Below are 18,694 nucleotides of genomic sequence, written 5' to 3'. Positions count from 1 at the left end.
GATCTGAAAAATTAATTTTTATTTCTTTTCAAGATTGATATAACTATTTTTCTAACATCAACAAAAATGTTTAAATAAAAAAAAATTACAAATTCAATTTGAACATCAAAATATGTAGTTTTGATTTAGCATCCTTTGATTTTATAAAAATATTAGGAAGAAAATTCAAAATTTATTTTTTCAACAAGTATATATTGTGGATCCACAATCATTTTTTATTTTATTATTATATATTTAGTGAAATGTATTATTTCTGATGGGATTGATATTAATTATAAAATTTATTTTACTTTTTGTTATTTTTGTTCTAGGTTTATAAAAAAAATCTTCAAACTAGCACACAACTACAACAATAATAACATATCCGATGTAATCTCAAAATTAATATAATATTAACAATTAAAAAAGAAAAGCAACAAACGTACTCAATTTATTGTGTAAATATATTTTCTCTCTCTTGTCAGTGGCAGCTAGCATTCTAGCTTTAAATAAAGTAGATAAATGACCCACTTATCTATGTGTCAAAAAGTTAATGGAGCTTCACCCACCTTTTGTTGGTTGTGTAGATAGATAGAGTGCAAGAAACAACAAAATTATTTAGCACGTTTCATTTTTTGTTTGGTTAATTACACAAGTTGAATCAAATTTAAATAAGTGAAAAATCAAAATATGCAACGTCAATTATTTATTTACTAGGATTTTTATTTTATATTCATAACTAAATAAAACAATATTTATCTATATATATTATATTTTATTTTCTTATTTTACCAAACATAGAAAAAAATTACAATTTGTAGTACTTTATCATTATCACGATATACATACGATAAATATATATTTATACACGAGAGTTACATGTATTATTCCAATAACCTATATATATATATATATATATATATATATATTGATTTATGATTCATGTTATTTTTTATGATAATGGTTCTTATTTTGTAAATATACATTAAAAAGAAATCATACATAAAAAATTCCTACATGTCTCATTTTTTATGAACTAAATGTAGGCGAGTTAAAATAAGCCGTCAACAAGTGAGATATTACTATTCACGTATCTTCTTTACAAATCTCATACTGCCTTTGAGTCTGACTATTTCGAATTCACACCGTATAGTGAGTGCCTCATTTTAAGGGGCGCTTTGTATCAAGAATTTTTTCATACCTAAAACTTGATCCCTGAATTTTTAATTAAAAAACAATAACTTCATCCACCACGCTACGTTGTATTATTTGATGATAATAGCAATATAGTTTAATTTGTTGACTTTTTCTACAATATCACCATTCATATAAATTATTAACAATATCTTTACAACATATTGACTTTTCCTATTTTTCTTCGTATATCGTTAAATAAATAGGAGACTGAACGAATATGATTACGCAGAGGCTTGTAAGTTCTAGTCGAATAATATGAAAATATAATTGTAATTATTTAAAACTTATTAAATATAAATTTATAAAATAATTCAAATTATATTAAATTCAAGATATATTAGTTCAAATAAATATTGTAGATTAATTTAAGAATAATTTACAAAAATGACAATAATTTTAAAGTTATCAAATTGGAATAGTTATAAGTATGATATTTAATGACTATAGTTTATGTGAGAATATAGGCGTATCTAAAATATGGGTAGGTTTTTTTAAAAATATATTTCTGCTATTGTAATTGGCTGTCCTTTAATTACGCTCTCAAACTCTCTAACTTCTAATTATTAAATTAACAATACATAATTATCTATTAAAGAGTTTTTGTTTGCTTAGTGAGTGCTTTTATTTTTTTTGTTAATTTAATAAATAAATATTCAGGTATAAAAGTCGTTACGAATAAAACATGTAAACATTTGTATGAACTAATGTCCAATTTTATGAGCCAATTAAGAAATATTTTCCATTATAAACAAACAAACTTATATTTTTGATATTTGATGATAATGGCTAAACTAAAACATAAATACTAAGTTAGAAATATAAATACTAAATAAAATAAATAAATACAGTTAACTAACATACAAATGAATACATGGTTTAATATATATACATAAAAAAATAGTGAATATTAACTAAATATATTTTTTAAAAAAGATATGGATATTAACCAATGAGCAATACAAATGAACACATTGATTTAACTAAATATATACAAAAAAAAAAATACACGGATACTATCAATGGGCAATGACTCAGCGAGAAAATATAAATACTAGTGTGTAGTAGCATATTTGCTATTTGATATTTAAATAAATTCATAATAAATAAATAAAATATACTATAGCTATATGCCTTAAATATGTAGCAAAGTTTGTTATATCATGTAGTTTTTCCTTTAATAGAATTGAGTTAATTATTTAAGTCCGAATAATATAAGTTTGATTAAAATTTAAATTCATTAATTTGAACTACAATAGATGAGTCCATTTTGTTAAGCCCAATGTCCTTCTATCCCAGAGGCCCAATTTAGTGCCACGTATTAAACAACGTGACATACCAAGTCACACAAGAAGCCAATAGGATCATGTCATGTGTCAAAATAACACAACATTCCTATCTCAATCAAAAGCCAATAAAAATGTCATATGTAAAACCGTGAAAACGGAATTGTGGGAGAACAATATAAGCGTCGTGCAGCTAGGCGACGAAATACAAATGACGCGTCCTGACCAATAAAATATCGTCATGTTGATTTAAAAATAAGTGGTTACTCCTTAATGATAAGATCAATACTGAAGAGAAATAATAATTCATATAGAATAACGTGTTGTTAACAAATTATAACAAGAACAAATCAAAACACAATTACTACTAAACATCACACATCTCATCATTAATAATTAGAGAAAAAAATATTTTGGTGATGTAAACTAAAAAAAGTGAAATAATCGAGACATTGTCTTTTCCTAATAAGCAAATTAATGATTAATCCTTAAAATGCTAACAACATTATATCACTAAACTCATAAGAGATGCAACAGCAACAAATCCTCCAAATTTGGATGTCACACTAGCTGTGTTTGCTGCTGGTGGACTTGCAGTGTTGTTACTGGAACTCGAATCTGAAAAAAAAAAAATGAAGCTATATATGCCAGATATATAATAAGAGTCCGTGTGACTTAGCCGATTGAATAAAAATGTTGAAACTATTAATGTGTTAGGTTAACAATACACCTGATTAAATGACCTTAAAGTTTACACTAATATATACATACAAATGTAGAAGTGTCAAAGCAATGTCTAAATGGAATGAATAGAGATAAAATAATAAAATTATTAATCATACGAAGCGTGATATAATTAATTGAAACGTCATAAGTTGTTAAGATATTTACCGTTAGTATCTGAAGAAGTAGCGGGAGATGGAGCTGAAGCTTCACCATGGGCTATATTTATGCATATAAAAAGAAATACTCAGGTTAGTTACAAGAAAATTAATTATTAGACTAATTATCACATGCTCAAAGAATATTTACTGATAAGCTTTTTAAAAATTTCAAATCTATAAGATATATTATCTCACAGGCATATATTAGCAACAAAATCTATTTGATTTTTTTAAAAAAAAAAATGGATCTTTTATCCACATTATCTTAAATTGCTAAAAATCTTTTGTAATATTCCCTCGGTCCATTTAATTAGTTATCATGACCCTGACTAAAAATAATTGGTCATTTAAGAAAAATTAAGATAAAAACTAATTATTTTTTCCACCTTTTCCTTTTTTTTTTTGTTTTTTGACCTTCAGAGAAATATGCATGTCTTTTGAATGTGCAGAGTAAACCTACTCATAAAGGAGATATAAATCGCATTAAGCAAGCCTGATGCGATAAGCTCTAATCGAGCAAGGGGCAATCGATCACAAATCTCCATGTGGAAAACCACTCACCCAACCTACTCAGTCAATTCTCAAAGATAGACGTATATCACTACCTTTATTTTTACTCTAATAAATGTGGAGAGTGATTCACGTAATAAAAGGAAGAGTGCTAGTAATAACATGTGATCATACCTTTTCTAAGCATTTATATATATACATAGTTTGAATTAGATGTAATGGATTCAATTAAATTCATAGAATAAGAGGGTACCTTTTTTGCAAAGGGAAAGATCAGGTTTAGCATCACAAGCTTTTGCAAAATTTAAAGCTTCATCTTGAGTTACATTCATACTTTTCATGACATCAGAATTACCAAACACAGTGCAAAGGCATTGTGCATCATTTGATATCATTTCTTTCAATGGCATACAGCATGTTGCTGGAGGATTTTTCATATGTGCTGCCAATGCTGGTTGACATGGCATTAGTTTTTGCACGCATGGCATTGCAGAAACACTACCACTACCAACACCACTAGCTAAAAACGCAACGATCGTATTTTTATCCAGATGAATTCCATGAGAAAAACCCATCAAAAAACATGTCAAAATCACAACAACACATGATTTGGGATATGCTGCCATGGGTTAATTCTCTTGGAATATGAATATATGTGATATGAGGTTATTGGAAATGTGCATATATATAGGAGGAATGTTAAAATGTAAGGTAACTGCTTATTTTATTTCAAACCGTATTTTCAGGCAGTTACAAAAAACATAATCATTTTTTAATCTATTATTTGTGCTATCCGTGTGTCTGTATCTAGAACATTCCATAATTTTCGTTATTACTGGTGGTGACCAAGTCCCTACATTAAATTACTAAAATTTAGGCAATTTTTTTTACTTATTAAGGTCTGCGGCCATTTAATTAAACTTGGAAATTTAACACTAATGGTCACAAATTATAATAAGAATACATAACACGTAGTTATGATTAGGAAATAAAAGCTTATATCAAAGACATGTATATTGCATTCATAAATGTAGTGCAAACATTAAGTTTCCTTTAAGATAACTGCAATTTCAAGATAAATATGACCATGCCAGAAACACGAAAAGAATATTGTTCCACTAAATATAATGCAAGAGGTCATTTGGTGTGAAAGATTACATAAAATAGTCCACGGATTAAATTATAGTGCCACTTAATTTACTGTTTGATTGACATGTCCAGTATAACTTATCCCAGAATAAAACAAGTAAATGACAAAAATTTCCTTTTAAACCTTTTTTATACATCACTTTTCATATTCATGAAGGGTACTTTTGTAAAAAAAAAATTGTCCTTAAAATTTATGCAAAGCCTATTATTTTGAATACAACAAACCAAACACTCAATTAAAAACATAACTTATTCCATCATAATTTATCCCATCATAACTAATCCCGTCATAACTTGAATTCAAACCAAACAACTTCCTTGTTTAGTTTAACATTGTAGAAGTTGGTACAACTATCACATTGTTGCTGCTTGCTACAAGATGTAGTTTTCAGGGTACGGATTCATATGATGCCAGTATTTTCGATAAGAGTATAATTATATAAACGAAAAATCACTAAAATAGCAACAGATATCAAATCTGAACCTGTAACTTAAGAATTATAATGAGTTAAGTGCTGAAAACTACAGAGGCTGAGCCCATCAAGTTAAAATCCTGGATCCGCTTTAGGTTTGTTTCTTCCTGAAAGAGCCATTATGATGAAAATGTTGCAGCATTGGTAACGCAAACCACCTTTCATCAAGGGAAACTGTTTCTGCTAATCTCATATCAAGAGAATGCTGTTATGAGCTAGAATGGAGCAAAAACCCAACAATTATCTGCCAAGCATAACTCGGTTTACAACATCAACAGGCAAGGCATAAGCAGGATCTATCGGCTTTATTCCTGGATATTCAAGAAGTGAAAGTCCTGGGTTGCAGAAGAAAATCAAAGGAATAAGTTTAAACACTTGGGTCGTTAAAGGTCAATCTAAATTGTCATCAACAATAGAAAAACAACTGCAGTAGAGCTTAGAAAATGTTTCCAGGAATATCCTTCAAAATTTGCTTCTAGTTTCATACTTGATATAGTTTAATCACTTCAATACACAGCATATTAAAAAGGCCAAGAGAGATCATATTTGATAGCTACACCAATGGAGACAACACAATTCAGATGATAGATCCTTTTCAACAGCCATATGGACCGTCATATAATCGTAAGAAAAATACACATTAGCTATTTCACAATACAAAAATGTCATATGTCCCTTACCAGCGAGTCCAAAGTAAGTATGGAAGACATCAACTGCATCATCTGGCCTATCTGAAATTCCACCATTCTCCTTGTCCTACATTGTGAAAGGAATATAACTCAGGCTTTACAAAAATGTTGGACAACTACACAAAGATATAGTATTCAATGCCAAGCTTCAAGTGAAGGGAGTTGTTATATTCGAATGTAACCTGACAGTCCAAAATAAATTTTACAAGCTTTCCCTTGTCAATCCAATGAACCCTGTCGATCATAATTAAGCTGGAGAGAACCCACCAAGAGTAGCAGACCTGAGAAGCAACAACATGACCCTCAGTAAAACTCAAAACTGACCTGTCAATAAAAAATTCAATGTAGCAAGAGTAACAAACATCAGGAAGCTTCTCTGGGCGCCCATTTAGACCCCCAGATTTGACTTGTCTTTCACATTACCACCAACCAAGGAGGTCCTTATCAACATGATGTAGAGACCCTGTAATTGCGAGAGCTGCCACGCAACAGAAAACTGCAATGGTAGCATAGTCGAAATTGCTCTCAGTAACGCAGCAATACACAACTCAAATAAGAAGAAGACTGGTGGATATATGGATGCTAAGTGGAACAAACAGGTTGAAAACCAACAAAGGGCCAACGCTAAGTATATCAACGCTCTCATTTGTCATTCAGTTAGAAGCCATTAGTAGTATGATAAAATGCATGTTTTTTATATGTGACATACTTTTCCCCGCATGAGATTCTGCTCCCGGTGTGCATCCAAATCCACCATCCACATTCTTGCAACTTAAGATATATTTCACTGCTTTTCCAACATCAACCTTATCTAACCGGTGCAGCAATGCGAGTGAAAGGATCGCAATGTAAGAGAACCTACACAATATATTTAGGTCATCATATTTTCAATTCCCAAAAGAAGGATATTACGTTCCAAAAGAAAAACACATGTATATACCTTTTCTTTTTTGACGAAAAAAGATATATGGCTTAATCCTTGGCATTATAAGTAAATTTTAAAACGAGAAACCAAATAAAGGATCCGAAATTTATAATAGCAAACAAAGTAAGAAGCAGCTACCGTGTATCAACTTCACCCCATATATCACCAGAAAATGATCCATCTTCATTTTGCAGACCTGCAATATCTAGCTGAAATGTTAAGTCCACCACTTCGTCACACCCAAATTTCTTAATAGTACTTCCAATTGCCAATGTCGAGAATGCCACTGTTGTGATGAGTACTCTTGATGTTAACTTAACCACATGTTTTGGTTTTGTGAGGTTAACATTGCACATTCTCTAAATGCTAGCATTGCAGCAAAGTTCACGGATGTAATACATAGATCGAAAGGATATGTACACAGAACCTCAAAAACAATTGTAAATGTGACATGAACTAGGATACAATTTGACACCTTATCAATGTCAAGGACATATATTTTATCAAATAACGCCAAGACTTGAATAGCACTAAGTGTATACAGAACATGTGGATCATGTCCAATATTACCACCAAATCCACCTGCATATTATACAAATAGAGAAGTAAGGCTACATACAGATCAAGTAGATCAAAACATGGAAGTAACTACCTCTCAAGGAAAAAAGAAAAGAGAAAAGCAACATCCATTACAAAAGCAGTGGGTACAGTATAGCAGCAGCATTTGGAAATACAGACAAAAAAATCATTGTGAGAAAGCAAGAACGAAGTGCGAGACACAAACCAGATTCATGTTGGCACTGCATGACCCATGAAATAACTTCATCTTGCTCCACAGCAGAAAGCTTGCCCATGATATCCAGAGTTGTCAATCCCCAGTATGCCCCATTTAATCTCAAATGCTCCATCACCACAGATTCAAAATCATCTTTCCTCTAAAGGTATACAGGAACGTATTAGAGAAATCAAATGATAGAGTACCATGAGAAGAGCCTTAGTGGGTGGCGGAAAAGAAAGGAACTCCATCAAGTACTTAAATTCCATGAATAATACGTACAAAGGAATCATCTCACAACCGTGAGAATATGAGGAGAATATACGGGGCATTTGCACAAAGTCACATTTCTTCTGTTTGATGGAAGATGAAACCAGAACAACAGAAATGCTAGTCTTAATATACCCACTTAAACAAGAATATATTACAGGTGAAATGCCACCGTTTTCAGGTATCAAGGGTGTCGTTAACTGTGAGGGATTAAATCTTGAGGATCAATCCCACAGTCAATCATATCAGAAAGTTCCAAGCTATACCAGACCAAAAGGGGGAATCCAGAGCCATTCCAAACAACTCCATGGTCAACTTCTTTAAGGCTGGATATGATATCCTTCCAAATATGACAACCATAATTTTGAACTTGACAATTGAGACAATCCAAACACTGGAAGTTCCTAAAATACTAGTCTGGAGTACTCTAACACAAATGATACTAGGATGCTTAAGAAGGATCCATCATACTTTAGCAAGTAGAGCAGAATATAATAGCTAATGCCTACAAACCATTCTATGTTTTCTTCACAACTGTCTTACAATCATCCCGATGTACTTTCCTAGTTTCACAGGTATCTCCCTACAGGAAAATCCTATTTAACTTGTTCAAAGTATTAACCCCTTTGAAAGGAGCCTAGTTGTTTGGTTAGAATACACAGCTATATGAGCGACAAATTGGATCAGGGTGGAACTACCACCTAAGCTCAGATTTATACATATCAAATCAGAGAGGCAGAGGAAAATTAGTAGACATGAAACAAATGAGTACCTTCTCAACTGTTATAATGTACTTAACATGCTTCCCCACCAGCAGCTCCCCCATCCTGCAATCATAATGAATCAGAACTCAAAATTATCAAAGGAGAGAAAAGAATAAATATCCTATTTTCATCCCTATAACACAGCCCTCCCAAAACCAAACTTCTGCAATATCTTCGAACCAAGTTGATAGATAATATGGCAAATCGCCAAGTAATTTTCACTTAGATTGCGATTTTGAAGACTACAGTGAAGAGATTTTTACAAAAATCAGCATGCAACTGAATAATAATTGATACAAACAGTTGATCAAAAGAATTAAGAAGAACAAAAGACTGGAATGGAGAATCTTGACAGAGAAATCACCTGTTACAAATTGGATTCGACGAGTTTGGGGTGACTTGAATGTGAAAGACAGAAAGAGAAGAAGAGACTTCTTTTGATGTTTTCGCGATCAGTCCCTAATCTTTTGAGTGAGGAAACTAACGCACCATATTTGTGCAACTTTTGAACAGTTTTGGTCCTTTTAATTTGTTAAAAATTAATAAATATTTTTGTATTTTTATAAAATATTTAATAAATTATACTACAACTGTTGATTAGACAGAATCGTAAAATAAAAATAACATTAATTGGAAATAGCATGAGAGTGTAGAAACTAAAATATTTTCAGTTGTCCAATATATTGCCTAATTTTTGCACTAACTTGTTTTGTTGGATTTCATATAGGGCCTGTTTGGAAGGACACCCTGGTAATTGGATTTGGTGTAATTGGTGTAATTACACTGTCTTGTCCTGTTTAGAAGGACAGGTAATTACTTGGTCAGCAGGTAATTGGTGTAATTGGCAGGGGATAATTACATTCTACAATTCACAGGCAGAGACTGTGAATTGCTGGTAATTACATGGTGTAATTACCACCTGATTACTTTTTAATTTCTTTTTTTTATTTCTACTTTTATTTTTTTGTTTTAATTTTTTTTACTTCTATTATTTTAAGTTCTTTTTTATTTTTATTATTCTAAAAATTTGCAAAAGTTTATTTTTTATTTTATATTACTATATTTCATTTTCTTCTTGTTCTCAACCTTACTGTACGTGATTCTATGTAATTTTCTTGTATTATCTATTTCTTTATGCCATGCTTATTTTCTCATTAGCATAATTTTATTACTATTCTAATTTTTAAATTAAAATAAAATTTATTGTTAAGTAAGGTTATAGACTTATGTTTTCTTTATTAAGAAAAAATAAAAATAAATCATATTTATTGCTATGTTGAAATTTGTTATAAGAGTATTATGTTAAATTTTTTGTTTTGAATTTATAACCTATGTTATATTTTCAATTTCATTTGTTTTAGTAATATTGAATTTACATTGCACATGATTTTTAATTAGACTTGATATATTATATTTTTGTCAAATATTTAATAATTTATGACATTTTATTTATATATTATTCTTTTTATCAAGCATGCATTTCACGATGTTCGTAGAAACTTCATACTTTTAGGGTGTGTTTGGTATGAAGGAAAATGTTTTCCTGGAAAATGTTTTCTTGGAAAACAAGTTGATTTTTAACTTGTTTTCTTATGTTTGGTTAGTGAGTGGAAAACATTTTCCGGAAAACAATTTCTAGTGTTTGGTTGGTGAGCAAGGAATTTTTTTAGATTGAATAAGATACCTTGGGGGATTTGAAACCCATGTGGTCTCTCTAATGCATCATTTAATATGCGAGAGTCATGAGTAGATCCTTCCCAACCAGCTAGTACATACGTGAACTTCAAATTAAAGTTGATGGTAGCCAATACATTTTGTGTTGTTGTGCCTTTTCGACCACGAAATCTACTTTGTTGTTCAATAGGAACAGATGCAAGCACATGTGTGCCATCTATTGCTCCTACACAGTTCTATATACAACTAAGTTAATAATATGTACTATTTTCATAAAATGATTTAAATTTTGAAATTTTAGTATGTCACTTACAGCAAACCATGGATAATATCGATAGTTGTTCCTTATCTCCGGTTGAATAGTACCATCTGATGGTTTTATAAGGATAGGGTAGAGCTTCAAAACTGCTTGAAGTACCGTGTGAAAGCATCGATGAATAGATTCGATTGACCTATAGATGTGTGATCCAATCTTGCGAAATCGTTCATTAAAACCAACGATCTCTAAAAATATTAATACTTGTTCTTGAATAGACATGTTTTTGGTTGAAAACAACAAATTATTTCTTCTAAGAGCATTGCATAGTTCATAAAACACATGCTTGCTCATCCTTATCTGTCCTATACAATGAACATCACTTCCATTCAAAATACTATTCATGTAAAATTCCCTTTCTTGATCTTTATTCGTATAAGGTTCTCGAGGAATGCTACTTTGATTATTATAGGCTACATTAATTGCAACTCCGAAAGCTAAAACAGATGTAGCTACAGCTCCAACTATTGCATCATCTTCATCTTTGTTTGTCATATCCATCTGTTCCAACGACCAGTATAATGTAATTGTGTTTATGATATAACAAAGAAAAGAACATAATAAGAAAGTCTGCCAAGGCATATAGTAACGGCTGATCAATTTTGAGGAAATCAATACCAAAACCAGCAGAGAATTAAAATGTCTTTCCTCCAAATTACCCAATAACTCTTTTCAACTTTTCCTTAGAATCCACAAACTAGAATCTAAAATCCTATTTCAGATCTACATATCTCCGGCTCAACTATCAAAGAATGAACAGATACATTACACACACAGCCAAACATACTTGGGCCAAATCCCAGAAAAATATGAAATAATCAAAAGCAAAAGGCCACAATTCATAGATTTACCAAAAAATATCGAATCCAATGCATAAATTCACCAAGTAAAGTCAAATTCAAGCACATGAGCAAGTATTTCAGCAGAAAAGCAAGTGAAAGATGAATATTTTGAAGAATTATTGAAAGCATACCTTCGAAATTCTTACAGGAATATGAATGAGAAGAACAACAATGGAAACCCTAAATTTGGAGAGGAACAAGCTGGAGAAATAATGGAGAAACAGCGCTCCTTCACTACGTTTGAGGGTGGGCAAGGGCGTAGGCTGGGGTGAAATTCGCTTGTGTTGCGCGTCGACTTCTTTTCCGGAAAATGATTTCCGCAGACTTGTTACGGAAGTCGTTTTCCGCTGATTTTAGGAAAACAAGTCATTTAGGAAAATGTTTTCCCAACATTTTGTTGCAACCAAACAAAAGAAAATAGGAAAACATTTTCCTCCATACCAAACACACCCCAAATCGATAATTTGGTTATACTATTGGTTTAACTGTTCGAGATCGTGCTATTGATTCAGGCCTCGGTTTAGTTCATTTCTCATTCTCACCTTAGTACCTCACGATTTCTCTCAGTAGAGGCACTCTATACTTGTACTGCATTGTTGTTGTTTTATGCAGTTGCTTTGATGTAATTCGTAAAATCTAATAGTTCTGTTGTGAACACAGATGGCCCAGAGGCTGGTCAAGTTCATTTCTCTCATCTCTAGTTGTTGTTATTATAATTTGGCTATCAAAGTTTATATAATGTTAAGAGTACTTGTGAATTCGGGTTTGTTTCAGTTTTTTTGATTGCTATAATCTGCACAAGAATCAATGGCTATAGATGTTACTTAGTTGTTGGAACGACCAAAATGTATGAGAAATCTATTAGATCTTTGCTTAAATTGCTATAATCAGCTAGAGGTTAAGCTTAAGCTGCTAAAATGGCAATACAGAGTTGGTTAAACTTTTGAGTTTTAGTTACTGTAATTCTCAATGTATAATACCATGATCGAACTAATAATGATCAATAATCCATTAACCAATATCTTTTAACAATTTCACATGTTCACAAATCGATAAGTAGCTGAGCAACTCTAGTTTGAATCCATTTTACCAAACTTCTTCCTTTCACTTTAATTTAGATTTTGCACATCCACTTTTAGTTTTGTTTAGTTATATGAACTAGGATTTAATCCTGAAATTTGAATTTCATAATCAAAATTTGTAATTTACCACAAACTATTATGTTTTCTTCCTAATCTATGGTATGCACGATAAATTTGAAAAATAAGAAAGAAGAATGGATTTACGAGCTTATTAGTGCACAAGCCGTAATAAAGAACGACACATGCAAGCATATAAACTCACGCCGGAACGGCATGTTATCGGCAACGTAAATGGCTGATTGCGCTACTCCTTTTAAAGCGCAGTTTGCACACTCATTGCCTTTTTTTCTATGACATAATATAATAAAAAAAATTTGAACTCACAAGATCGACGACACTATTTTCCGGCAAGAGAATGAGATGATAGCCGGCGCGGCGGCAGAAGAAGACCAAATTACAGAAACGAATTTGGATCTGAGATTTATGAAGGGTAAAGTTGAAGTGAAAAGAGCCCTAATTGGGCCCGTCAGGGAATGGGCCTTATAGTCCATCTCTGTTATCGGTTAATGTTTAGATGAAATTACAGTTAAGCCCTTTTAGTGTTCTGTAATTTTCACATTCGCCCATAAACTTTTTGCGAATTTCAATCAAAACGACGACATTCCGAATGGTAGCTTCAATACGATCATGGCAGCTTCCATATCTAAAACCCTAACCAGAAATCTTCTCCGGCGAAGTGGTGAGACTACACAAGCATTACAGCTCCGGTTATCCTCCGCCGCTGCTTCAGCTCCTGCCATCTCTGTGACTGAAACTCAACCTCCAGGTCACCGCCTTCTCCTTTCTCCCTCAAGCAAATATTGTAATTTTTTAATCATTTTTATCTTATTTCCGGAATTTAGGTTATCTGAATCACTGCCTGTTTGTTTGTATTCCTCAGAGAGAGGTGGACCTTCAAAATGGTCAAACTTACTGCTCTTCGTACCGGGGGTCATCACCTTTGGCCTTGGCTCTTGGCAGATCATCAGAAGGCAAGATAAGGTGAATACTTCTTTTCGGGAGATTTTATCATTTCTATTTTCTAAAGGAAGCGCGATGAAAAATGCTGTTGATGCAATTTTGTTTTCGATGGATACTTTTTGTTGCTTGGTTTGTTCAATCACTGTATCTAAAGTCTGGAGTGTGGTTAGTTCGCTATAGTTTCAGTTAATGCCAGATTGCCTGAGAAAGAAATTGCAAACATTGATCACTATTTGCAGATTGAAATGCTTGAGTACAGACAAAATCGATTGCGAATGGATCCTCTAAACTGCAATGAGGTTTCTCCTTCAGGTGAAAATGTGGATTCCTTGGAGTTCTGCAGGGTACTATGTAGAGGAGTGTTTGATGAGAAGAAGTCCATTTTCATAGGGCCACGCTCCAGAAGCATTTCAGGGGTGACTGAAAATGGTTACTATGTTATTACTCCTCTCATGCCTTTGGCAAATGATCCTAAGAGGTACATGTACATAAGACTAAGTCAGTATAGTTTTGTGCATTAGGTTTGTACTTCTTGCTCAAGCTTTGTTGATATCTCAGTGAAAGTTAAATAGGATTCCTGAAAAAAAAAACAGTTAAATAGGGTTTAGTCACCAAAATAAATAAATTGCTACATCTAGTCACTCAGTACATGTTAAAAGGAAGTTACTGAATAGCAGTTGAGATGTCACTGATTTACAATCTCTAGTTATTATAGAGAGCGCAAAAAGATTTGGCTGTTTTTATGATCAAAGATTTTGGTACTTCGCTGCACCTGTAAAAACCAATATTGCCATTTATAAGGTCCAAAGATAGCTTTCTCATTAACAAGAATTTAATTCCTTTAATCTAAGCTGGTGCATCATTTTTTGTGTGTAGTGTATACCTCTCATAACTTCACTTGAATCACTTATGTATGTATTAGCTCAACTACTATACTATATTACAATACATCTAGCTTTCTTATTGCTTATATCATGATTCAATGAAATTGAGTTTCTCTTATTTATTTTTATTTAAATACTCTTCGGATTGGTTTAGGATTGAGATGAGTGGATTTATTTGATTAATTTTATTGGTTTCTAGATTGTTTATGCAACTAATTCACACCATCTACTGCCTTTTTTACACTCCTTACCTTTGTAGGCCTTAACCCAACCATCATACTATCATCTAGTTTCTCTCCAAGATTACGTTTTCTGTATGCATTTACAGTTTTGGCACCTTTTCATTTGAATTCTGAATCATATGAGAAAAATCACTTCAAATTCATGTCTGGCAGCTGCATGAGTGGTTAATTCGGTCTAATCATATCAACTTCCTTCCAGTGTGCAGGCACCAATTCTTGTCAATAGGGGATGGGTCCCCCGGAATTGGAGAGACAAGTCTTTGGAAATGGCTGCGGCTGATGAACAACCTTCAAGTATTGCACCGCCATCTCAAGAGAGTGGAAAGAGCTCCTGGTGGATGTTTTCTTCAAAAAAGAATAAAGTAGAAGAGGTTGTTCTCTTTTCTTACTTTAATTTCCTGATTAAAGTTGTGTGTAATCTGAACATGGCACCTGATGGCAATACATTCAATCAACAGGATCAAGTTCCAACTGTTAAACCCACAGAAGTGATTGGAGTCATCAGAGGAAGTGAGAAGCCAAGTATATTTGTTCCAGCAAATGATCCCAATTCCTTCCAGTGGTTCTATGTTGATGTTTCAGCCATTGCTCGTGCTTGTGGACTCCCTGAGAACACACTCTACATTGAAGCCATCAATGATAATGTCGACCCAAGCAATCCTTATCCAATTCCAAAGGATACAAACACATTGGTTCGGAGTTCTGTAATGCCACAAGATCATCTTAACTACACATTTACATGGTATTCCCTGTTCGATATATGTTCTGATACATGCTTCTGAGTCTTTTTACCATTAATATATTGGCTATTTCTCTCATCTTATTGAGGCCCCTTGTCTCTGTCTAGTGCTAATGCTTTTATCGAAAGAAATTACCATGTAAAATTGTGTACCTAAACTTGATCGAAATTTCATCTCACTAAAATTTTGTTTCCCTTTTCCAACTTTTTACATCTAGGTTTATTGTCATGTCTTTTTTTGTCAAGTTTTGATGAGCTAATATTGGATTCCCAACAAGTCAGCAAAGATGAAAGATTATTCGCAAGCATCATTTCCTGGTTTTACTAGACTTCACATGCATGAAATAGTTTCACTAGTATTTATGATGTGACAACCTACTAAGACTAATTATTTAGAAGTTTATAACTCAGAATTAGCATTCAATTGGATTACACCTACATGTTGCAGACTTCTCCTGTATTTATTTGTTCTTTTTGTGTATTTTCTGAACGACTTCTCTAATTTTTTGCAAGGTATTCTCTGTCAGCTGCTGTGACGTTTATGGCTTATAAGAGGCTACAGTCAAAGAAAACCCGGAGATAGCAAACGTTTGAACTTGTTCCTTTGAGGGTATTTTGGCAATGTAAGATCAGCTAGTCGTTGAGGCAATGCTGCTAATTTGCGCCCCAGGGCCCTTGAGAATATCACAGAATAGCTTTCATGTCATCGACCATCTCTAAGGAGAGAAAAGCTGCTATATTTTCAACTCGTCTTAGACCTTCAATCCTTTTTCTCCTACATTCTACAGGCGAATGCAACCCATTTTTTTTAAGTGATACCAACCCAATAATGTCGATTTAGTAATATTCTCAAGATTTTGTCATCTAAGAGTTGTTTGATAAGTTAAATTTTGTTTTGATAATTCTTCTTACAAAAATGCTTTCTTTGATTTAAGAGTTTTGAGAAATTATATACACTGTCCCACATGTGGAATTACACTGATTATGCTGTTAATGTTGTTCTTGAATAGACATTTTTTCGATTCTATGTAGGAGGGTTTTAGCTATATTTTCTCTATGAGGTTTGCTCAAGTTGGGTTTACAGGAGATTGCCATTAGGATTGATATAGTAAACCAAGTCAAGCCGAAAGTCCCTTTTAAACAAATGTAAAACTTAACTGTGAAACTTAGTAAAAAAAGGATCTCCGAAACAAACTGATATTAAATGTACTAATTTCCCTTTCCATATGCTTTTTACAACAAATCGCTGCCTACACAATAAATCAAAGAATGGAAAACACAACAACCGAAATAAAAGGAAAGCAAATACAACACTGCCTAGGGGAACAGGAAGAGTATATCAGGCCAAAGAATGAAATGAATATAAAAAAGAACTGAGAAAGAAAACAAAACAGATTTTGCTCGCTTTAATAACAGTAGACAAATAGTGCACTTGTGGTTGCTTCACTATGTAATGCTTTCAATAAAGCCACAAACTTGAAGAGACTTTCTTCTGAAAACCATTTTAGCTTCCATTTCAGGGGACCTGAGACAGGTTTTCTCTTCATGAGTTTCGTATTTTTGACTACCTTGCCCTCCTTCAATGAAAGGGGGAACTCGGACATGACACCTTCCAAAGTCAAGGTCACGCAATAGCAATCTGTGGTTTCGATTACCTGAGAGTTGAAGGAAATCCATACCATCAGCTGTGTTATACAAGAAAGATGCATTTCCAAGTAAATTTTTATGTTGAGAAATCTACAACCCATAAGATCCTACAAATCAACCAGTATTGCCTAAACAACCAAAATAAGACATGGTGAAAGCAGTCATAAAATGATTTCTTATACCCAAGAAATTAAAGAACAGTCAGCAATAGACCCAAAAACACACTATAATAAGAATTAAACAGTTTCAGAACCTTAATCTGAACTAAATAGGATTCTTGGTTTGTGTCAACTAGTAATAACTATATTCTGTTGTCTCTAAATTCCATGGGCAAATCTTAGACCTTACAGCTGAGTCACAAAGGCAATTTGGTTTCTGTATTAGATTGAAGAGGTTGCGCATCAGTTTGGCCAGTTAATAGAAAAGAAATTTGCAAACCCACCTCAGAGTTTGTCACAACCTGCTACTCTAAATTGAATATAAGAAGTCAAATTATATACCTTACTGGCATCTGTTGAAAGGAAATGGTTAGAGAAGGTTTAAAAAATCAGTGCTTGCAGCAGATCCTGAACTCAAGACTTTTTGCACCCTCACAATTGTTGGGAAAATATATAACTTGTTGAAATAACCACTAAATTTGTCTCGAAAATCATCTGATCAGTGATGTGATATAGTCAATAAATATGGTAATAAACTAAAATAGACAACTTTTATGGTTTTTCATATTCCGAATGATTCTTTTTCTATATTTAGGCGGCGGGATCAATTGCATTGACACAAAATTATGTGCACAAGCACGGCAGCAACACTGAGTTATACTTGATACCAAATGACATGAAGGAAAGGTGAACCATATAAAAAGACATATGATAAAGATGTACAAATAGTTCAACAACCAAGGGGTGAACACTATTGACGTTACCATGTATAAGATGTTGCTAGATTGATTTATTGAAAAGAAAAACATGATACTAGATTGATAAGAAACAAATGCTCAAAAACAATATTATTACCACTTCTGACACGCTGACAATGGAACAACAAGAGTCCAACGAGAAATAGGAGGAGCAAGATGCACTCTCAGAAAGGGAACCAAGCAGGATTACATCTTCCATGCACAGAAGTAGATGCCTCCCAAGCACAAATAGTGATCTCCCCATCCATGAATCCTCTGTCAATTATAAAGAAGTTTCATTAATCAACCAACACCTAACAGGAAATTCACAACTGAGGTGTTTTATCAACCTAACAAAGTTGGACAATTCTGACAAACAGTAATAATGTACCCATTGTAGGACAGCTGGACAACTGTTCTCTTTGTCCAAAAACTTCAAACTCTCCTTGACCACC

At 32.8% G+C, this 18,694-nt stretch overlaps 4 protein-coding genes across 6 annotated transcripts in view; 1 reads left to right on the top strand and 3 right to left on the bottom strand.

The window, feature by feature from the left end:
- Positions 1-2,776: 2,776 nt before the first annotated feature.
- LOC125858437 (non-specific lipid transfer protein GPI-anchored 3) lies at positions 2,777-4,479 on the bottom strand. Its single transcript, XM_049538224.1, has 3 exons — positions 4,107-4,479; positions 3,351-3,401; positions 2,777-3,077 (listed from the first exon to the last, which is right to left on the bottom strand). Exons 1-3 carry the CDS (start codon positions 4,477-4,479, stop codon positions 2,965-2,967), a joined length of 537 nt encoding a protein of 178 aa, XP_049394181.1. The 3' UTR covers positions 2,777-2,964.
- A 728-nt stretch (positions 4,480-5,207) lies between these two features.
- LOC125858435 (geranylgeranyl transferase type-2 subunit beta 1-like) lies at positions 5,208-13,378 on the bottom strand. The gene is made up of 10 exons (XM_049538221.1): positions 13,197-13,378; positions 8,907-8,961; positions 7,874-8,024; positions 7,555-7,671; positions 7,228-7,294; positions 6,874-7,022; positions 6,527-6,660; positions 6,347-6,445; positions 6,156-6,231; positions 5,208-5,810 (listed from the first exon to the last, which is right to left on the bottom strand). The coding sequence occupies exons 1-7, from the start codon at positions 13,361-13,363 to the stop codon at positions 6,584-6,586; spliced, it is 783 nt and encodes a 260-aa protein (XP_049394178.1). The 5' UTR covers positions 13,364-13,378; the 3' UTR covers positions 5,208-5,810; positions 6,156-6,231; positions 6,347-6,445; positions 6,527-6,583.
- Positions 13,379-13,419: 41 nt separating this feature from the next.
- LOC125858431 (surfeit locus protein 1) lies at positions 13,420-16,565 on the top strand. 2 transcript variants are annotated; one of them, XM_049538213.1, is made up of 6 exons: positions 13,420-13,638; positions 13,753-13,853; positions 14,072-14,310; positions 15,158-15,329; positions 15,417-15,700; positions 16,211-16,565. In XM_049538213.1, the coding sequence occupies exons 1-6, from the start codon at positions 13,500-13,502 to the stop codon at positions 16,278-16,280; spliced, it is 1,005 nt and encodes a 334-aa protein (XP_049394170.1). In that variant the 5' UTR covers positions 13,420-13,499; the 3' UTR covers positions 16,281-16,565. The 2 variants fall into 2 exon arrangements, with proteins under 2 accessions (XP_049394170.1, XP_049394171.1); XM_049538214.1 differs by having other exon boundaries at positions 13,430-13,638; positions 13,759-13,853.
- A 382-nt stretch (positions 16,566-16,947) lies between these two features.
- The window catches only part of LOC125858423 (uncharacterized), an 8,210-nt gene continuing 6,463 nt past the window's right edge, over positions 16,948-18,694 (bottom strand). For both annotated transcript variants that reach the window (XM_049538197.1, XM_049538196.1), the window contains 2 exons: positions 18,358-18,515; positions 16,948-17,352 (listed from right to left, as the gene is read on the bottom strand). In XM_049538197.1, coding sequence (XP_049394154.1) covers positions 17,104-17,352; positions 18,358-18,515 — 407 coding nt within the window. In that variant the 3' untranslated portion in view covers positions 16,948-17,103. The remainder of the gene's footprint in view (positions 17,353-18,357; positions 18,516-18,694) is intronic.

This window comes from Solanum stenotomum, chromosome 3, assembly GCF_019186545.1.
Source record: "Solanum stenotomum isolate F172 chromosome 3, ASM1918654v1, whole genome shotgun sequence".
In the NCBI taxonomy this organism is placed as follows: domain Eukaryota; kingdom Viridiplantae; phylum Streptophyta; class Magnoliopsida; order Solanales; family Solanaceae; genus Solanum; species Solanum stenotomum.
Note: the sequence above shows the minus strand (reverse complement) of the source record. Positions and strands in the feature narration are given on the sequence as shown.